The 22448-nt window shown below is 42.3% G+C and overlaps 1 protein-coding gene across 3 annotated transcripts; it reads right to left on the minus strand.

The window, feature by feature from the left end:
* Positions 1 to 3752: 3752 nt before the first annotated feature.
* Positions 3753 to 22288, minus strand: LOC114594486 (visual pigment-like receptor peropsin). Of its 3 annotated transcripts, none has more exons than XM_028724237.2 (6): positions 20849 to 22288; positions 16743 to 16948; positions 7453 to 7552; positions 6785 to 6889; positions 5106 to 5329; positions 3753 to 4561 (listed from the first exon to the last, which is right to left on the minus strand). In XM_028724237.2, the coding sequence occupies exons 1-6, from the start codon at positions 21150 to 21152 to the stop codon at positions 4118 to 4120; spliced, it is 1383 nt and encodes a 460-aa protein (XP_028580070.2). In that variant the 5' UTR covers positions 21153 to 22288; the 3' UTR covers positions 3753 to 4117. The 3 variants fall into 3 exon arrangements, with proteins under 3 accessions (XP_028580070.2, XP_028580073.2, XP_028580072.1); XM_028724240.2 differs by having other exon boundaries at positions 17821 to 20969; XM_028724239.2 differs by having other exon boundaries at positions 16743 to 18467; positions 20849 to 20954.
* Between the last annotated feature and the right edge of the window lie 160 nt (positions 22289 to 22448).

Here is a 22448-nt window from a genome sequence, read left to right on the forward strand (position 1 = left end):
TGTGGATGATCTTGTATAAATGTATTTCAAATGCACTATTAATGAAATCAGCAACATGTTGCTACATACGTCTACAATAAAACAGCAGTCTGGATGGGTTCTACTGCTATTTTATATATTGCTGTCCTTGCCATGATCTAATTCTAGTCCTCATTTTCTATCTCTGTGTATCTTCTCGGAGGTTAGAAATAATTGTATTGCCACGCATAAACACCATATCATTCCACACACCTGAACCACTTGGCAAGATGAGATAGCGAGCTCACTGGCCAGGGGTGGGAGAGTTCACCCCATCATTTGTATGTGCTGTCAGCCTCATTCATAGGCTTGTGGTGCTCTATGCGGCCAAGCATGCCCCCCCAACAACAAATGTGCTTTGCATCTCTTCTGCTTTCTGTCTTGATAATGGCTGTACTTCTCCACATTGGTTTAAAAGCCACTCCATATTTAGTCCTTTATGCCACCTATTGCCTTTCAAAATCTTCATCTTGGCACACAACTGGCATACAACTGAGGGCTGGTGACCAGCCTTTGAGCATGATAGCACTGAGCATGTAGTGCAGGATTAGCTGCCTCTAAACAACACCAAAAGAACATTTGTCTGCTGTTAAATGAGTGGCAAAGTTGTGTTTAGGAGCCTGCACACTTTATGATTGATGCAATATATGATCAAAAAACTATAGCTATGGATTTCATACTTATATGAATAGTGGGAAGGAAGGAAGGAAAGAAGGGAATTTGAAAAATACTCTTGTTCGACAGCATCTATTTTAAAAAGTACAGTTGCCCACTCTGGACTATGATGAGGTTTTGTAAAGGTAAAGGACCCCTGACAGTTAAGTCCAGTCGCAGACGACTCTGGGGTTGCGGCATTCATCTCGCTTTACAGGCCAAGGGAGCTGGCGTTTGTCTGCAGACAGTTTTTCCGGGTCATGTGGCTAGCATGACTAAGCCGCTTCTGGTGAACCAGAGCAGCACACGGAAACGTCATTTACCTTCCCACCAGAGCGGTACCTATTTATCTACTTGCACTTTCTGGTGTGCTTTTGAACTGCTAGGTGGGCAGGAGCTGGGACTGAGCAACGAGAGCTCATCCCGTCGCGGGGATTCGAACTGTCAACCTTCTGATTGGCAACCCAAGAGGCTCAGTGGTTTAGACCACAGTGCCACCTGCGTCCTTAGTTATAGTTATTATGGACCTGACCGGTCTAGCCAGTGACTGTGGCCCTATACAAACAATGCCTCACATGCAAAGACTGAGGCACAGATCTGGTGGCATTCTCCATACAAAGAAACAATGGGGGAAAGACAGCTTTTGCTGTTAGACCAACAGGTGAGCAACTAAAAGGATAATCTGTCACAGACATAATATGTGAAGCATTGTGTTAAACATCAGGAGGGAGTGACAGGACCATTTTTTTAGCCATCCTATGGCCTCCTCATCCTGCTTCAGCTTCCAAGGAAAAGGAAAAGACTTGGCTATTGGCATCATTTGGTTCATTTTGCTTCTGAAATGAACCCAGGATGAAACACACTTATATGTATTAGCTTTTCATTAGTCATGGTAATGAAGTCCCTCAAGAAAAAAATCTCCTATTTTCTCCTAAAAATGAATGTGCCCTCAGTTCGTCTATGGCCATGAAAGACATCATAGTCCTCTTTCTTATTGCTTATAAAGTTTATTTGTTTTAAAATTGAAATTAGAGATGATAATCTCAAAACAAACATGCTGAGGGAGGAAAGGAAGGTTTTTTTGTAACCATCCCAAGGAATACAAATAGAAAAATGTACCTTTTGCAAAGACACATTAGGCTCTCCCCCGCCCCCTCCCATCATGCCAGTGAGTGTAAAATTCCACAAGTTTTAAAAATGATAATGACCCCCCACACACACACACACACCACATTTGGTGGTCAAATGTACAAATATGATTCTATAGGCCCATGAAAAAAGAATATTCCAGAGCACAGATCTTTATCACATGTGCCCACTCATGGATACTGTGCTGTTGTCATGGCAGTCTTTGTATAAAAAGCCAAATGAGAAAGAAAGTTGTTTATATCCATGTTGAAAATGCTGCACCAGGGCCTGAAATCCATGCCAAATCATTTTAAAAACACAAAGAGCTCTCTTTATATAGTGAAGCAGTGTGCTTTTCATGGCGCATGACTGCAGGCTCCTGGTCTCATCACTGGCATTTTAAGGGCTCTCTGATAGAAGGGCAAGTAAACCCCTCAAATGCTGGCCATAGAGAGACCCTAAGACCCCCCCCCAAAAAAAAAATCGTATGCCCCAGACTTACTTCTAACTACAACAGCAGTTCCTACTTAGCCTTAGCACCTTTGTATAAATATAAGACCTCTCCTGTGAAATTTCTGTTTATTTCACAAAAAAATAAAGTATGCCTATTAGGGTTTTGCTGGGGATTTTCTTCCCCCCTGCATAAGCAACACCCCCCTTTTCAGTGGAGAGATAAACAATACAAATCCCAATCTCTCTCTTTTATTAATATAAGGGTCTTGTCCTGCTTGGCAGAAGGTTTAGAGGTAAGATAATTCTATGTGGGCTAAAATAGGGACATAGCATGCAGCTGCATAACTTGCTATTCCTCAAATGATGATAAAGGAGCCTCATTCTTACTGGGATGGCAACCCATGGATGTCACCTGCCTACCACCAATTATCAGAAGAGTCTCCCCCACTCCCATGTATTTTGGAGCCTTGCTTAAAAAAAGAAGTATGTCTTCCCAGTAAGAATTAGGTTCTTCTGCACCTGCAATTATTTAAGACAAAACAAGGTACATACCTTCCTGCTACATATTAAACTCATTTCTTGGTTTGGTTTGATTTGTTGTGGTTTTGCCATGAAGCTGGTGTTGGCAATTAAGAAAAAATTGGTAGTTAGTTCTTCTGTGGTAGTTAGTTGATCTTTGATTTGTCTTTTTTTAATAGAATGATGGTTTGTATTATATGCTTTTATGTACAATGGTTGTAAACTGCTGTGATTTTTTTTAGAAGTGGCGGTATATAGATATAATTATAAATCAGTAAAGCTAGGTGAAGCTGCTTCTGAGGACAAAGAGGGACGCCGTTTCCTCGCCTCAGTCTGCCTCCTCTACATATTACCCACAATTAGCAGGGCAAAGGTGTCATTTGTATTTGTTAATTCAGGCGGGAAAACATGGTAGCAATAGCAACAGGCATGAAAAGTACCGGGTCGTCATTATGGCGTGCAGGGCAGTTTATTACATCTCACCTGTGGCCTGAGGTTCTGTCAAAGTGGGGCTTTGGAGAATGAAGTCCAAGGGTCCCATTCAGAAGAGGAACAGGAAGGCCCCTCCTCCCCACTGGCAAGCAGAGCTTGGAAGTAAGTGAATTGATGCATGTTGCCATCTAAAGAGGGCTTTCCCCCATAAGACCGTTAAGTCCGGAGTCTAAAATGACCTAACTGCACCTGTGATTAAGGACTCAGGACTTCGGCTCTAGTGGCTCAGCGGCAGCCTTCAGATTTAAGAACAAGGGTTTTGGTTCTCATAACTGCTCTCCGGTAGGCAGCACCTGGGACCTGAAATGTTTAGTCTCCCACAGGGAGTATGTTAAAAGATTATCCACCCTCTGGTGGCTGACTGTGGAGCAGCATTGCAGTGCTATTTCCTGACCGGCCCCTGAGTAAATGCACTGTTGTGAGGACTGCGAGCAAAGTGAATAAAGCCAGGATTTTAAGCAAGAAATAAAACCAGCCAAAAAGATATGTAACTTCTGAATTATATTATTTAGGTGGAGAAAATATTGGCGATTTTGTTTTTCTTTTTTTACATGCCAGTGAATGGATTTTCCCACAAAAGCGTCTTTCACTTGCAGCTGCAGAGGGGGAAACGAATCCCTGCTCAGGCTAGATGTGCTGCTCACCTTTATAGTTAATCAGCCACGCAGCAATTTTTATGAGTCTCCCCTATGTACCGCACATGCTTTTAGTGCTGGTTTTATGTGTCCTGCTTCATTGGAAGTCAAGCTGGTATGTCATGTTAAATGCTAGAGGAAAGGGCAGGGGTGAAAGGAATTGGGGCAGCAGTATCCTATGGGTTGTGTTCACCGGCTGCATGTTTTGAACAGCTGGGTCACAGCCTGTCGCATTCGATATCAGGGTTGTTGGACGGGGTATCAAAAGCACCAAGATACACCTCCCTGTTGACAGGGGGCGGGGTGTTAGAACGACTCCCCACACCAGAATCAGGACTCAGTGCAGGATGAACTTCTGGCGCGTATTTCTCCTCTCTCTGAGAAGGCGAGTTCTCCTGCTTCTGCTTGAGGTTCTTGAACCGCTTGAGCTTCACGGGGTCCTTGATCTCTTTGGCACAGTGCAGCAAGACGAGGATGTCCTTCCGGAATTTGGAGCTCATTCCAAAGTAGATGATGGGGTTGTAGAAGCTGGCAGATTTCGCAAAAAGGCTGGCGAGGATGCTGGTTAAATTGGGCACAGAGTAACCATAGGCGGACCACATGGAGATGACCGCGTATGGGGACCAGGCTGTGATAAAGGCTGTGCAAATGACTATGGAGACCTAGAGGAGAGAAAACGAGACTTGCCAGTTTCCATTTTCTTGCCCGAGGGATCCCTGTAAAGAAGGTGGTCCTGGAAAACTGGGAGACTTGGATCGTATTTCCAAGTGTCTCATTGGCCCACAGACCTAATAAATAGGTTTCAATCCTCTAGAATTATCTGTCTCTTAGCTACCTCACATTTTAAGGTTGTCTAAGCTTTAAAAGTGTTTTATATTAGAAAATTTAGTTTGCCCCTCACAAGCGCTGCATTTCCCAGCACCCTCAACAAATTACAGTTTCAGGATTCTTTTGGGGGAAGTCACGGGCTTTAAATGCATGGTTTGTATTCAGCCACACTGTGTGCATGTGTGTTTGAGAGGAAAGGGGGTGGCAGAGAGAGAAAAGGAGTATCCGTCCCACTTTTGACTTTAGCTCCATCCACCACTGGCCTCAACTCCACCTACCCCTTGTATGCTGCTCTGACTACTTCTCTGAAGGAAATGCAGCCCATGGCTTTTAAAAGTTTCTCCACCCAATGCTGACTAAAGAAAAGCCCAGACTGACCCTTGTGACGCTTCGTTCCATTCGCCTCTGTCTATCAGTTGGGTCACCTGCTCCGCTTAATGCATGGCTCGACTTGACAGTATTGATGATGGACACATAAGCGAAAACCATGACAGACACAGGCAGGAAGAAACAGCAGATGAAAATGGACACTATATAAGACTTGTAGATGGTTGAGAAGTTAGCTTTTGCCCAGTCTATTTCACATGTTCCATACATGCGATCTAGGAAGCAAAAGAACTTGGTTAGTCATTCGTTGTTGTTTTTTTAAAAAAGCTTGCTGCGATTTACCAGTTTTAAAATTCATCAAGATTAATTTCTCTTTAGAATTCCAGGTGGAAAAGAAAATTGAAATGTCTTAATGAAGTCCAAGAATTACAGTAGAGTTATTGCTGTAATCTTCACTTTAGTTTAGCTTTCCACCAGAGTAATAAGCAACCACTTATTACTTAGGGACGCGGGTGGCGCTGTGGTCTAAACCACAGAGCCTAGGGCTTGCCGATCAGAAGGTCGGCGGTTTGAATCCCCGCGATGGAGTGAATTCCTGTTGTTCGGTCCCTGCTCCTGCCCACATAGCAGTTTGAAAGCACGTCAAAGTGCAAGTAGATAAATAGGTACTGCTCCGGCAGGATGGTAAATGGCATTTCCGTGTGCTGCTCTGGTTTGCCAGAAGCTGCATAGTCATGCTGGCCACATGACCTGGAAGCTGTCTGCGGACAAACGCTGGCTCCCTCGGCCTATAGAGCGAGATGAGCGCGCAACCCCAGAGTTGTCTGCGACTGGACTTAACTGTCAGGGGTACCTTTACCTTTACCTTTAATAAGCAACCACCTGCAACCTGCCCTTTTTAGCACAGAAATGGCAATGGGTTTGGTTGCACCACCACCAAAAGTGGCAATAACAAAACAGCCATACACTGTTGTGGGGGTGTAAAAATGCACAAGGAAAGAGCTTCCCAGCCTCCTTTGGAGATAGTTCTTCTTGAGTGGGTGAGGCATGAAAGATGCACAATCCAGTGGCATAGCGTGGGGGGTGCAGGGGGGGCCGGCCGCGCCGGGCACAACATCTGGTGGGGGCGCGCGCTCGCACTCGCAGCTCTCTGCCCCTACCTGAATCACTCTCTCTCTCTCTCTCACGGGTTAGGGGGCGCAAATTCCTTGTCTTGCCCCGGGTGCTGACAACCCATGCTACGCCACTGGCACAATCACAGTAGTGCTACAGTGCTCCTATGCTGACAAAGTGATCCCCCCACCACTGCATTCCCACTGAGCAATGCAAAATGCTAAGTTAGAATTTTAAAAATCCATATGAATTTTCAGGATAGATGTGTGACTCTTCCAGTGAGATTTAGTTTGGGATTTTGAAGACTAAAAAAATTAAGATTAGTGATGCAATCCTAAATATGTCTATTGGACTCAGAAGTAAGGAAAATAGGGCTTACACTCAGGAAAGTGCATAAAGGGTTGCAGTCTAAATTGTAAAATGGTGATGCCTACGTCTAGAATGCTTAGATCTAGAAAACTGACCTAGATTCCAGCACTATTAGACTAAAATAGTGTAAAAATAATGCTTTATTTAAATTGCTCATTGTAGATATTGGTTGTTGTGTTTCCAGATTCCCACACATACTTTAGAGAGAAATTCCCACAAAGACCTTCTCCTAGAGAGAAATTAATTACCTGTGTAACTGCCCCATCCCAGGACTGGAGCTACTGACCAGAAGAAAGCTGCTATCCATATAAGAAAAAGGGCCACATTGATGTTGCTATTGTTGATACAATGCCCTGAAATACACAGCAAAAATTTGGTGCTTAACTCATTTTGCTATTGTACACTTAAGGCACACAGTCATAATAAAGAAAAATGGCATGGATACATTTGTGCAACCAGGAATCCTTGTAGATTTCCTACCCTTGATGGAAATATTGGGATTGCAGCCCTTAGGTTGGGAGGTTTTGCTGCAGATTTAATGAACCACAGATTAGCAGTGTTGCCAGAACCATAAACTGTGGTTAATCTTAACAATGGTCAGTTGAAACAGGAAGCAAAAACTGAACTACTCCTGGCCCTGATAAAGGAGAAAATGGCAAGTGAGTGTGCACAAGTTTAAGGTTCACTTGCTTGCTACCTTAATGATAAACCATGGTTTATTGTTACAGTCAAATTAGAACAATATGTCTATAAGAGATTCTCTAGAATCAAGGTGGAGGGAATAACCCAGTTTTCTTTTAAAAACATTTAAATTAGGGCAAGTTTGGCCTATTGTAAGAAAGGAATACCTGTGAGACAGGATATCAAGCCTTAATAACACAAAGCCATGCAGTTTGTGTTGTCCAAAATACCTTACCTCTGTCTGGATGACATCCTTTTATATAGCGAGTCACGCTAATCACTGTGAGTGTGTTAATGCTAGCAAGGCCAAACAGCAGTGTCAGAAATCCATCAACCTGGAAAAACAAATAGTAATAGGGTTGTTCCCACATCTAAGTTTCAGAATGCCAGAAGCAATAACAAATATTGGGATGGTGCCAGTGAGCTCATATGTTCTTTAGGGCATACAAGCATCTTAGATATCAGTGAAATATTGAATGTCAGGGAGAGTTATCATCCATATGATCAGTGAACATGTAGGTATCTGAAAACCAGGGATAAATCATGTGGTTGAGGAGTACATTAAATGAACAAGCAAACACATGCTTTAGACACACACTCCTAAGCTCCTGAATTACTGAAACACAAAATAAAGAATAAAAGTGCATTTAACATTCTGTACAGAGAAAGACTATGAAGCAGTCAATCGAAGTATGCCATTGATTTCAGTGGAAGAGGCTCAGTTAAGTCAGTGGGGCTTGCAAAGTGCTTAACTTTGGATGCACTGTAGCCAAAAGAACTAAGCACAAATCGAGCAGCTGAAACTCCCTATGCCAGGGAACGATTCACCCGCTAAAATAGCTTAGCTACAATGATCCACACTTGTCTGCCAATCTTCCGGTTGGACAACTGTATACATGGAGCTGCTCGTAAAGATAACTCAGAAGTTTCAGAATTTAGTTCAGAATTTGGCTGCCAGAATTCTGTCATGTGGGTAATTATAGAACTTCTTAGAGTATTTCAATGACTGCCCATTCACTTCAGGTCACACTTCAAAGTGCTGCTGCCTACCTTTCTAAATAGAGCCCTGCATGCCCTGCCTTCTCCCATACTATCCTGCCCTTGCAGTAAGGTCTTCTCTAAGAACTGTCACTTGTTGAAGTGTCTTATGCTAGGAAAAGGTCTTTACTGTGGTGGTGCTCTGACGGACTGGCATTGACGTTATTGTCCTTTGGGCACAAGGTTTAGACATGATTCTTTCCCCAATGATTAGAAAGCGACTACATATATTTGGTTTTCAGTTTCTGTCTCTTAGTTTTAGTATGGTTTGTTTTCATTTTTAGGATACTTTATATCTGGTTTTTATTGCATTGTGTTATTGTTGTCCTGCTGTCCATTTGGATTTACACGTTTTTGGAGTTGCGTACTATTTCATTACCCCTATTCTTGTGGTTTTAACAGCAGCTTGACAACGGCGTGCAATTGTTTATCAATAGGGATTTTCAAATAATGCAATGAGCACATTAAAACTTAATGCCAAACCATGGTTTGGTGTTCCAAGAACAATTCTTGAAGAACACTGTGTTTGTGGGCTCTTGCCTTTCACAGCAATCATTCTTGGTTAACAGAAAAGTATGGTTTGAAGACAATAACAGACTATGACTTTAAATGGCAAAGAACTATCATTTGCTGTAAAATTTTCTAAGTGCTGAGAATGAACACAGGAGGGAGAGCATAAGCCCAAAACTCATTTAGCTTATTTGACTAGTTTATTTACTCATTTGGTCTGTGTAGTTCTCTTCTTCCATACATACAATAACTGCTCAAAAATCCTACAAATAATATTCCATTAATAAATTGGGACTATTCAAACATTACACCAAGAACCTACATTGGTGACTGGAATATTATTTGTTGGACTTTTGAGAAGTTACCATACTTACTGAAGTGTGGAATAAAATAACCACTCAGGCATCTAAACTGGCAAATTAACTCTGACAACTTTACTAAACATCAAGGATGTTTAGCCAATCTCAGTATTGACTCTGTCAGCTCTTCTTACCAATTAGAAAATATTAGCAGATTGTCAGTTTTGCTTCCCATCCCACAATTACATCAATACTGTTGTGGGCAATTTAGAGAGTAACAAATTTTTGTTCACTGATTGCGTGCTAAGACATGAACACAAGGAAGGGTCCCGTATTTTAAACTGCAATATGCCCAGAGAACCCTATATCTATATCTCAATGTGCCTTTGCTTGAGGGCAATTCCCGTTTAACTCAAAAGCAATTACTTCCTGGTAAACATGTACAGGGCTGAGCTGCTAAATATGGAATGTATGTTTTTGGGGACTTCAGCTTCAGACAGCAAATTCATTTATTCTCCCAACTCTGGTGCACCTAACAAAAGCCTGACACACAGAAATATAGATGAAGCTTTTTCTGGTATGGATATAAGGGGTGAGAAAAGCTTCACTTGCTAAATTCCTGTATGGAATTCCCAGTACGTTTCCGAGCACAATTCAAAGTGTTGGTGCTGACCTTTAAAGTCCTAAAAGGCCTTGGTCCAGTATATCTGAAGGAGCGTCTCCACCCCCATCGTTCTGCCCAGACGCTGAGGTCCAGCACCGAGGGCCTTCTGGCGGTTCCCTCACTGCGAGAAGCCAAGTTACAGGGAACCAGCCAGAGGGCCTTCTCGGTAGTGGCGGCTTCCCTGTGGAACGCCCTCCCACCAGATGTCAAAGAGAACAACAACCACCAGACTTTTAGAAGACATCTGAAGGCAGCCCTGTTTAGGGAAGCTTAATGTTTGATGTATCACAGTATTTTAATATTCTTTTGGAAGCCACCCAGAGTAGCTGGGGAAGCCCAGCCAGATGGGAGGGGTATAAATAAATAATAATAATAATAATAATAATAATAATAATTTATTATTTATACCCCGCCCATCTGGCTGGGCCTCCCCAGCCACTCTGGGCGGCTTCCATAAAAACCACAAATACAGTAAAATATCACACGTTAAAAACTTCCCTGAACAGGGCTGCCTTAAGATGTCTTCTGAATGTCAGGTAGTTGTTTATCGTAGTCAGGTAGTTGTTTATCGTATGTCAGGTAGTTGTTTATCGTAGGTAGTTGTTTATTATTATTATTATTATGTTCAGCAAAGGTTTAATACACAGGAACACTTCTCCCTAAAAGTTGATAACCATAGGAAGCCCTTGCCTTTTAGAGGACACACTCCTATCTGAAACCCCAGAGAGCTCCTACTAGTCAGTGTATAAACCTTTTGAGATCAGGACACATCACCTCACCCCTTAAATACTGTGTTCTTGGGGCGGGCCCTCCTGCAGATACCATTTTATCAGGAGGCGAAGGAATCAACCCACAGCAATTCCTGTCTGTTAAGTGTTAAGACAGTTGCCATCTCTATTGTCTTTTGGGCAGCTTTTGAAGATCTCCCTCTTCCAGCATATCTCTAGCCATACCTTTCCAGTATAACTGGCAACTATAAATCCAGGTCCTTCAGACACTGAAAGATCCATGCATGGTAGTCAGACAGCAGCAAATATTCTATTTTAAGACTGACAACATCAGAATTTGTAAAGCAGATTTTTGGGGAGGGAATCTCCCCCCACAACCATCTTTCCTATACGGTAGTAGGCAACAGGAAATATTAGTAGGGAAAAAGCTCTCTCCACCCTTTCAGCTTTTGGTTTTGCTCCGTGAGTTTATTTTAAAGAGACTCCATTGTTAATTAACCAGGATGCTGAGGTGAGCTTACACAGCGTGTCTCCTCAGCACTTTTACCACCTGCTTTATCTGTTAATGCTCTTAAGGACTGTCAGGTCTATGGTTTGGTTGTTATTTATTTCCATCTTATACAAATGTCAGGAATAATGAACTATATATAGGCATGAATCCCCAGGAATACCTGTGCTTCAGCTACTACTTAATTAAGTGTGAGAATCTAATTCTCAACGCCCATTCCATTTAACAATTTCCAGAGGGGTATCCGGGTTAGGCTGCTGTAGCAATACCAACAAATGTTCCTGTGGCATTTTAAAAACTGATTATTATTTATCCAGGAGTCAGACTCTCCGTCCCATCCATGCAGTGTTATCCTGAGTTATAGGTAGATATGGAGGAGAAAACTGATGCATTTGAAGGTGAACCTACATAATTCACAATAAAAAATAATAATTGAAATTTGTACTTTTGGAAATCTTTCAATGAAGATCTTCAATCACGTGGAACGTGCTCTATGGGGATGAGGCCCACTGGCAGACCAACTCTGCGCTACAAAGATGCCTGCAAACATGACATGAGCCTGGTAACATCAACCCTGCTGTGTGGGAACCGCTTGCAGACGACCGCCTGGAGGCTGACAGTCAGGTCATGTACCCATAGCAGTGACCAGAGGAGGAATGGCCACTGGGAGGAGGGCAGAGAGAAGAAACACCATGATGCATCTGCAGCAGCACAACCAGACACCTACCTCAGCCCCAGCTGCAACAAAACATGTCACCCCCATATTGGTCTCTACAGACACAGCAGGTGCTGTAACCTTCCAAAAGTTTGACTTCACCTCCAAAGGTGCACTCCTCCATTGTCTTCCAGGACATATGGATGCCAACCAACGATATTTCCCTCTTGTTTCCCAGTGGCTCCTTTTTGGCAATAGTCCTGTTGCCGCTCAACGCCTGAGTTCTCTATTAGGAGTGATAAGGTCCACCAGAATCCCAAATGCTGCTCACGGAACACTACTTTCATGAACAAATGTGTTTTGGTAACTCACGATATGAGAAGACTCACCAGATGAGACATACGTGGAATACCAACATCGCTGTGAGCGCAACTCTAAAACATGTTGCTTACTCAGATGTAAGTCCCACAATATTATGTGAGGCTGCTCCCTAGTATGAGCATTTAGGATTGTAGTCTGTGTGCATTTTGATGCTTCGGGGGATTCTTTAAAAGTCAGTCTGAGTTTCAGTCAGTTCCCTTGCAGCTGACATGACTAATTAATCCATGTTGGCAGCCTCTGCCAAGGCAAAAGGTTAAACACGTCCAGGGAATGAACTGTTTCTGGAGGACCGCTGGGTCAGTTTTGACGCATGCTAGCAGGGTGGACTGAGGAGATAAATAGAACACTTCTATCAACTTCGGCTGATACACCAGCTGCAACCATCCAGCAGGATGGAGAAAGCCTGGCCACAGTTACCCATGCTCTGGTAATCTCCTATTTAGAATACAGCAATGCATTGTGGGTGGTGTTGCCTTAAAAAAAAAAAAAAGTCTAGAAGCTGCAGGTGGTTCAATGTAGGCTACAGTACTGTTAACTACGACTTTGTCTTTCACTGCCAATGTTTCTTCAGCTCCATAGGCCCCCAGTCTGTCCACGGGTTCAACTTAAAGTGCTCATCTAAAGGTTACAGAGCCCTTAATTTCTTGGAACCAGGTTATCTAAATGATTACCTTCTCTTATATATGCATGCTCTCCTTAGAGGCTGTGGTCTATGTTCCCCTCCAAGTGAAGTGAGTAGTGACTAAGGAAAAGGACTTCTTGGTGGTAGCACCTCGGCTATGGAATAGCCGCCCCTTGGAGACTCATCTGGAACTTTATCCAACGACTTTTCAGCACCAAATGAAGGCCTTTTTATTCTCCTGGGTTTATATTTATTTAGTTGATTTGTGTATCGCCTTTTGCACAAACCACAGAGCAGTTTGCAGAAGAAACAAACAAGGCAAAAACAATGCATAAAATCCCACTAAAAACCCACAACCCCTAAATGCAAAACATAGCAACCCACAACGGTTTACTAACATCAGCAGAAACAAACCTTGTACTGCACACTAGAGCTCCTGGCCCTCCTGTCTGATCCTCTTTGGTGATCTTAAGAGCCTTTTAAAACCTCAAATGTCCGCATGTATTCCTAGTCCTCTGGCTACAGCAGATGGTCCTGGCTCCCTTTCTATCTTCCCCATCTCTCTTGGGCTGCCAACTGGCTAGAATTATATTGGTCCAGACGGAATTTAATCCTCGATGCTTGTTGCTGGAACAGCAGTTTGTAAATCCATGTGCATGTTAGTCGGTGTTCCTTGCTGTTCACTGTACAGTAGTTAAGGTGTACAGAATGTATTGAGTCATGAGCGTTCCTACCGCAGTAAACAAATTAGGCCACAATCCAGTGCAGATGTAGGTGGATTTTAAGGCCACACTATTCCCTAAATCTTTTTTCTTTCTTTTTCATTTATTGTCGCCACAGGCTTCTTTCTATTGCATGTCTTAACACTGCTATTTTAAATAAGCCCATTAGTGAGATCCATTTTCAAAGCAACAGCTGATTTCCTTTATGGGGGAAAACACTGAACATACTCAGAAGCACTGTACCTGTAGGTACTTCCTCTATTCTGTACCAGACAGAATCCTTTCCAGCTCTATATTCTGAACTCAGTACTAATAGAGAATCTGTTCCCATTTTGAAGGAATATTTAGCCATGCAGCCTAATCCTGTGCAAGTTTACTCAGAAGTAATTTCCTCACTGAGTTTAATGGGACCTTAGATTTTCTGGAGACAGTCCTGGCCTCTCCAGCCAGATCCTGTCAGGGTGCCATAAGAAGAGCCCTCTTAGATCAGACCAAAGGCAGTGAGCAGTGAGGTGGCAAGTTTGCAGGTGGCATTAAATTATTCAGGGTTTGTAAAACAAAACAAAAAACAGAGTTTCAAAGAGCTTTGAAAGGATTTCTCCAAACTAGATATATGGACTATAAAATGGCAAATGTGGTTCAATGGAACTAAGAGTAAAGAGGTGCACATTGCAGCAAAAATCACTAACCGGTAACTGACCAGAGAACTTGGAGTAGTTGTGGCTCTCTCAGTGAAAATATAGTCTGTGACAGCTATGAAACTGGCAAATTACATGGTAGGAATCATCAGGAAAGGGATTGGCAAAATAAAACTGCCAATATTGTAATGCCTTCATACAAATCTGTGGTGTGACAACACTTGAAGAATGGGTACAGTTCCAGTGATCACATCTCAAAAAGGATTATTGTAGAGATGGAAAGAAGCAGCCAGGATGATCAGGGGCTTGGAGCAACTCCCCTATTGGAAAAGATTACATTGCTTGGAGACTTTTAGGTCAGAAAGCAAGGTGGAAGGACACACACGATAGAGGTGTATAAAATTAGAGGTGTATAGAAATGAATTATGCATGATGTGGATAGAGAGAAGTTTTTATTCCTCATAACATCTGAACCCAGCGAAGTTCAAGATTTAGGGAAGTACTTCTTTACACCTCATTATTAAACGATGGAATTTGCTACCACAATATGTGGTGACAGCCATCGACTCAGATGGCTCTAGAAGAAAAGTAGACAAATTCATAGAGAATAAGAAGGCGATCCATGGCCACTATTCATGATGGCAACACGCTGCCTCCAGGATACCAGTTGCTGAGGGATAGCAGTGTGAGAGAGCTATTGCTCTCATGTCCAGCTTGAAGGCTACCCATAGGCATCTGGTTTTCCGCTGTGGGAAACAGGGTACGAAAGTAGGCCATTGGGCTGATCTATCAGGGGTATTATTATTATTATTATTATTATTATTATTATTATTATTTATTTAGCTCACCATCCTGTTCCCCAGCCTACATTAGGTGTTCATGGTTCACTATTGTGTAACATTCTATTGTGTAGAATCACTTATTCAACCCTTGATCATCATAAACTTCCTATTCACGTTTTACCTCACCCTCAGCAACATCTCCTTATATTAGAGTTTGCAAAAACAATTAACAATCTTGTTTACATAAAGGTCTGGTGAAATGAATGCTTGGGACACTCTTCCCAAGCCACTGAACAAATGAATTTCACTCCTATGTATATAAAGTTTGTTTGCCAAGTATCACACACATCAAGTATTAGGTATTTTAAATTAAGGGCAGAAATGTGTTTCTATACATGTAAAGCCAAATTGTAAATTCTGGTGTGGTTTATTTTCCTTCAAAATATTACCAATGATTTCAGTATTGGTCATTTCATGGAAATCTGATGGCATACTGTGACTGCACGTTCTGAAGTCTGTTAACACAATTTTAGTTTCCTCTTTGCAGGTTAGAAAAATAATTAAAAATGGAATGTTGTTGTTGGCAAAAGTTTGTTTTGTGAGGCCAGAGTTCTAGTCAAAATGACAGCCAAACAAACACTGACAGCAGAAAGACATAATTTTTCTGTCACCTGATATATCTGGCATACCTCTCAACAAATTAGGTGGCAATTAACTCATGCTACACTTTTAAGAAATGTTGGCAAAAACATTTCTTCTTTAATTTAAATGTGGACAACGTTCTTCATATGTTCTGTTTAAAGCTCTGTTATGGACATGCATTTGTTTTAATAAAAAATCTTTACACAGTCACTTGACTAACATTTTTGCATGAAAATTGAATAAAGGGGCATTTGTTTCAGCATCTCTGCCCAAAATGTGGCCCAATTTGGATTTCCATTACCTGCTAAATGGTCTCGGAAACACTATCCCTCAGTTTTTACAGGCAAAATGGAGCCAGAAGTTGACTATAAAATGAATAATCCAAAGGAAAGTGTAATCCCGAATTCAGCTCAGTTACAAAAGAGAGTGCAAACCTGCACTCAATTCAATTGCCTAAATCTTACTGGATATTTTATTGATTGATTGATTGATTGATTTGATTGATTTGATTTGGGATCAGTGGGATTTAAGCTGCCTAACTGTGTGCAGGCCTGTAGCCTAACTGTGTACAGGATTGCAGCCAACTGACAACTTTCCCATGGGGGGAAAAAGATTACATGCTACCTATAGCTGAAAATTGAAGGCCAGTGTTCTGGTACTGCAGCGTCCCACTGAACATCAGTGTCATCTGGATATCCAAAAGTTACATTATCTCCTGCTGGTCTCCCAAGTTTTGAGCAGAGAGGTCAATGATTTTTCATTGCACCTTTTAAAATTTATTTATTTATTTAGCTGGACCAGCTCCACCTTTTTTTCCCACCAAAGGAAGCACTTGTAAATGCTGGAGTAAAACCACACCTCTCTTTCCCGCATTGATCTTGATTTAGCACAGAGTGCACCCAACAGAGCCTCACTGACATATATCATGACCTGCCAAGTACCGTACTTGATGACCCCTCCTCCCGTTTTTTGTATTGCACACCAGGGAGAAAAAAATAAATGGGAAGTTGACTGAATGCCGGATACTTGTATGTAGTTGGTGAAAGGTATTCGGTTTAGTGATTCACAACTTGTGCAGCACTGGTATGGCATTATATCTGCCCTAACCACTTAACCAGGGTTTGTAAACCAGCTTCCAATTAATGAATAAGATGCAGGACATGGTTAGCATTGGTGTAGATGTAACACTAATCCATGATTAAAGTGACAAGGGAAGAAAGGTGGTTGAATTTGCTCTGGAGAGGTGAGGAGGGAATGCATTGTGTCTGTACTAGGCCATGGATTATATGATATTTATGTTTCATGACTGGCCGAGCCACAGAAATTTAGTTCTTACCTGACAAGTCCATATGGATGTGATCAGAAATCCATCATCTCTGAATACGTTGAAGATTTCAATGATCCCGCGGGAATAACCAAAGACAGACACACTGGCATCAGATACAGCTAGGTTAAATGTCAAGTAGTCCGTGGGCTGAAGGGTAGCCCGCTGTCTATAGAGTACAAAAATTACAATGCTGTTCCCAAACCAAGACATCCAACCTGGAAAATAAAAGGAAATGCTTAGAATGAAAAGCTGCAAAAAGCAGCCCTTGTCAAGTAGGAAACACTTCACAGCACGAACGCACAACATTATAATTATCGCGGCTTCTACACTGGAACCTTGTAGTGCTGCAATCAGCTGAACGTAAGTGAGGAATGGGACTGTGTGTTCCTCTTATTTGCTTTTTAATGAACATGCAAGAATATGTTGTGGTACCTTAAAAAGTAACAAACTGTATAATAGCATACGTGTTGGTGAGGAGGGTGAGGTCAGAAGGAAATTAAATGCATGCCGTACTGATGGCCAATTGCATTGTTAAAGCCAGCTGTTCAAGAGCAGTTGACAATGAGCTATGGATAAGTTTGTGAAGGATCCATAGTCAATCCTTACTAATAGCCCACTGAACATCATAGGACTTAGTTCTCAGTAGATAATGGTTAGGATTGTGTCATGCTTAATGAGATCACCAGGGACATGCCCTCAGGCCTCAGATTTGGCCCTGAAATCAAGGTCTGGGGTGCCCCTGACCTGGGAACCCTATAGAGGAGATAGGAGCATACCATTAAAATAAATGCATGTAACTTCTTCCCAGACATAGGAAAATAATATTGGCAGACTGATGGGTAAGATGGTCATACTAGCAAAAGTAGTTTCTTCAAGAAGCATTGATTGAAGGGTCAAAGAGACTTGGCAAAGGCAGGATTTAGAAAGTTTCACCACAGGGTTGAGGAACATTTGCCCATCTGAGTACCAGATTCCATCATGCAGAAGCCTTTGGAGGCCACGTTGGTGGGAGAGATCAGAGGAGGGAGAGCTCATAGTGGGGCAGATCAGAAGCAAAAGTGCATGAAGTCATGGAAAGGGCTCTTACCTTTGTACAGTGGGCTGCATTCAAAGATAGAGGTTTCCATGTGCATCTTTTTCCAGCAAGGCAAGCAAGAGGCCTCATTGCAGATCAAAGACCCATTCCAGCCAGGGAGAAGCACTCAAGAGGGCACAGAGCTGGGCCAGTGAGGATTGTGGCATGGACAAGGAAGGGCTGGATGAGGAGGCCTGAAGGGTTGCATCCTGCACCCAGGCTGGAGATTCCCCACCCTTACTCTGCAGCATCAATCTGCGGATGGGGACCATCTGTTTATCAAGAGGCTTTCAACCCACTGGACATGTATCCATTTTCCTTTCCTTTTTTTGAATTGGGCATCCTTGAGTATATCTGAAGATAATTTTAAGAACACAAGGAAAGCCTGGCATGATCAGACCAAAGGTCCATTTAGTCCAGCATCCTGCTCTTACTGTGGCCAACAAGATGCCTTTGAGAAGCCCGCAAGCAGGACCTGAGCACAAGAGCACTCTCCCCACTTGGGGTTCCCAGAAAGCCCCATTCAGAGTCGTAGTGCCTCCAATGCTGCAGGGAGAAGATAGTCACTGTGGCTCATAGTCTCTGATAGCTTTATCCTCCATGAATTTGTCTAGCCCTCTGTCATGTGTCTGGTTTTCTCTTCTTTCTCCACAATTCTGCTTTGTTTTTTGTTTAAAGAGGAAGTGACACATATACAAACAATCAGCAAATACAGACTTTCAGGTTTAATTTTGTGTTCATTTTTTATGACTTTCTAGTTCATTCTGTTTTCCACACGCCCATCCAGACTGAAGAAGATGAAAATTGTGGTTGTGCAATGTTAAGACAAGCAAACTGCTCAAACTCCAGTTAAGACAAATCAAGGAACATCGTAACTTCAGTAAGTACTGGCTATGTGCTAGAACAACAATTAAGCACATTTAAACAAACATAGTGCACTAATGACACTTAAAGCCCTAATTACTTAGCAGCTGATGATTACAAGGACAAAAAAGGTTTTAAACTAAGAGGTGGTTGTCAGTGGCAATTAAACATTAGGGAGCACCTCCTATAAAATTCTGCCAGTGATGCATTAGAATCTTCTTCTTATTTATCTATTTAACAGGATTTATATACCACTTAATCATCAAAACCTCCAAATGGTTTACACAAATGTATTTCAAACTTGTACCTTTCTGAATCTGGCAATGGAGTTCTCTGATCAAAAAATGTTTTCAAAAATGCACATATTGGGGAAATGTGCGTAAAATGTATATATTAGTGAAAACAGTTGACAAAAATGCATTATACATATTGCATACAGAAATGTACTGGACAAAATTGCATACATAAGGTGAATATTGGGAGAAATCTGCAGTGAAATGCTGATCAGGTCTCATGAGGACTTTTAAAATTTAATTTCACAAACTGATGCAGAGATAGGGAGAACTGAAGAGTAGAAAAATGTGAAACTGAGAGAAACTGAAGTTGACAGATTCATCTATTCCTACCATAGTAAGGCCAACATCTTGGATGGTTTACAACACACTACATTGTGTTGAAGGTGCTCCTTCTGCTAAACACAGGTGAGAGGTGAGGTTAGGAGACAGCATTCCAAACTGTTTGCCCCAACACTTTAGTGTGTCAGTTGCAGTGTGTATGTCTGTCACGCGAACGCTCCCCGTGCTCCTCCCAGGGCTGGAAAGCGGTTGGTTTAACCTCCAGTTTGCTAGTAAAACTGAATTACGGTACTGTGTCGTGAAATGATGTATGTCTAAAAAGTGTCACCAACACGAAATGTTTGGAAAGCTCTGGGTTAGGGCAATGGGTATTCACATTCTCTGTGTGAATTAATTTTAACAAAGCACTCCTATATCAGAAAAGAAACACTTCAGTTTTGAATTATTGTATTCATGTGTAAAACAAAGTTCTAACCAGCTAAAGTAAAAAAGAAAAAGTAGAAAATAAAAGAACAATTCAACCAGCTGTCCTCCCATGTTAAAATTGTAGGAGAAACTGCATCAATAATTTTGACCATTGCCTTAGAAAACACATATTTAGTTTACTAATACCGATGTAGAACGTTATCTAGCAACTTCGGAATATCGAATGCATTAAAAATTAAGAATTAAGAAGATTCTGCTCTTACTCTTGATAGTGTCTTGCTTATTTAAAATGTTTAAAATATTGACACTAGGACTCTCTAAAATATTGGGTCTATAAGAACAGTGATATTCCTATGATAGGCCTCAGCTATTCACCAGCTTGTTATATTACAGGGTCAGTATCTTAAAGGGGGGGGGGGGAATGCAGCACTGCTGTTTTATTATTAAGTAAGCATAGCAGTGCCAGTATGTTCAAACTTCTGTACTCAAATGTCTAGAGTTTAATAATGCTTGTAACAGTAAATGTTACACAGTGTAGATTACTTTTTTGAATGCAGAAACAGCTTAAAGTCTTGCAAATTTAATAGGGCAAATGGCATAATTTATTAGTCTTTTATTGTTCCACAATATTTTTATATTTGCTGCAACAGACTAACACAGTAATCACCCTGGAAATTATCAGCTACATACATCACACACAAACTTTAATAAACTGAATTATTTTTAGCATGCAAAGCAAATACATCTTTTAGTTAGCAAGAGGTAGAGTATTGGAACAGTAAATAAGTGACAGCAGTATTTCGCTAGGATAATATGAGGTCATCTATTTCCACACATGATTCTTCTCCCATCCATTTTATTTCTTTGCCAAAGAATCTTCAACTGCACTTTAGTAGAGGAGCAGCTTGGATTATATGTAGGCTGGTTAACCCCAAGTATTTGGACTCAAGCCATTTTAATCCCTTTGAAATGAATGGGAGCTAATCCAGTTAAAGTCCAGTATTTCATCTTACCTGGACTGGACTTTACAATATTGTCTTCCCCTCCCCGCTTCCAAATGTTTCAATGTTTTCTTTAGTAAAAATGCACCACTGTTCTGTTTCAAACTGATTAGGCTCAACAGAAGTCCCTGTGAATTTTGCAGCCATGCTTAATCCATAAATCCATATACATACCCAGAGCCAGTAGATAGAAGCCAATGATCTTCTCTCCTTGTTCTGAGACAGGAGCGTCTTTGTTCAAAAAGGAGATATTGTTGTTTCTCCATGGTGCCTGAGGGGAACTCTGAAAAGACATTTTCTGTAGTTTCTGACCCAGAACTTGCCCTTTCTCCAGGTCCTGCTGCAAAGAGAAAGAAACCGACCTCTGCCGTCCCGAAACCTCTGATCGCTCTCTTTCTATGGAGCCCCGAGACTGATAAGGCAGAGGGGAATCTAAGGCGACAAGTAGCAGCTTTGCAGCCTGCTGGCCTGCTAGCATTTGCTAATCCTATCTATTAATACTGGTGATCACCAATCTGTGACTAGACAAAGACCCAGGCGCTTTGTCATTTACCTGGGGCTAAAGTATGCAGATGGTCACTTCAGCATGTAAAACTGTGGCATCAAAAAATGGAGGTCAGCTTGAGAAAAAATATGTAGTAGGTAAAAATCAGGCTTACAATATGAAAACACAAGGTGCCCACATTCATTCTGTGCAGAGACACATAGCCATAAATTGTTCTGAAGGAATTTCATCATCATAACAACAACAACAACAACAACAATAATACCCCAGCCACCTGGGTAGCTTCCAGCATGTATAAAAATGTAATATAGCATTGAACATTAAAACCTTTCCAATACAGGACTGCCTTCAAATGTCTTCTAAAGCAGTGTTTCCCAACCTTTTTTGGGCAAAGGCACACTTGTGTCATGAAAAAAATCTCGAGGCACACCACCATGCCAGATGGGGAAAGGTCACTTTTTACTTATGTAAAAAAAAATAAAAAAATAGTAACAGCATAGAAGGTAATGGTAGATGACTGTTAGGGTCTCCCCCCAAATGCAGAATTCTATTAATATCTTCCTTAGCGAGCCGCGTTAACCCCTGTAATGCTTTCTATAGAGTAAGCATAGGGGACACTGGGGGATGTGGAACCAAGGGGGCAGTGGGCCAAAAGAGTTCGGGATCTACTGCTTTAAACGGAAATAAGAGCCAGTGAGTTCTTCCTTTTTTAAAGTATCGTTTCAGCGGGGACAGCAGTCCGGATTTCCAAAAAGCGGCGCTTTTTTGCGTCTGAGCAAAGAAGAGAGAGAGGGGAAAAAAGAGAGAGAGATTGATTTGTGGCTGCGCAAAGGGGGGAGGAGCCCAGGAGTAAAAGTAGGAAGGACGAAGGGAGGGGAAAGGAAAGTTAATAGAAGGAAAGGCGGGTGGGAGAGAAAGAGAAAGAAAGAGGGAGGCGGTAGGCGGACCGCGGCTCCTAGGATGTGGAAAGGGGACGGCGGCGCAGGGGGAGGAGACCCGCACGGCTAGGGCAGCGCGCAGGGGGAGGGGAGCGGGCCGGAGGCGGGCGAGGGGGGCCGCGATCCCGCGCGCCGCGAACATGGCCTCCTTCCCCGCGGGCCCCGCCGAGCCCCCCGGCTGGGGAGGGCGGCGCGCCCCCGCCGCTGGAGGAGAGCAGAGGCAGGAGGAGGAGGACGAAGGCGCTGCCGAGGAGGCGCGCCAACTTCTGCCAACTTCGGCGCCCGCCCCGTCGCCGCAGGCTCCTCCCGGCTGAGAGCCAGAGGACGGCGG

The sequence above is a fragment of the Podarcis muralis genome, chromosome 3 (genome assembly GCF_964188315.1).
Source record: "Podarcis muralis chromosome 3, rPodMur119.hap1.1, whole genome shotgun sequence".
In the NCBI taxonomy this organism is placed as follows: Eukaryota; Metazoa; Chordata; class Lepidosauria; order Squamata; family Lacertidae; genus Podarcis; species Podarcis muralis.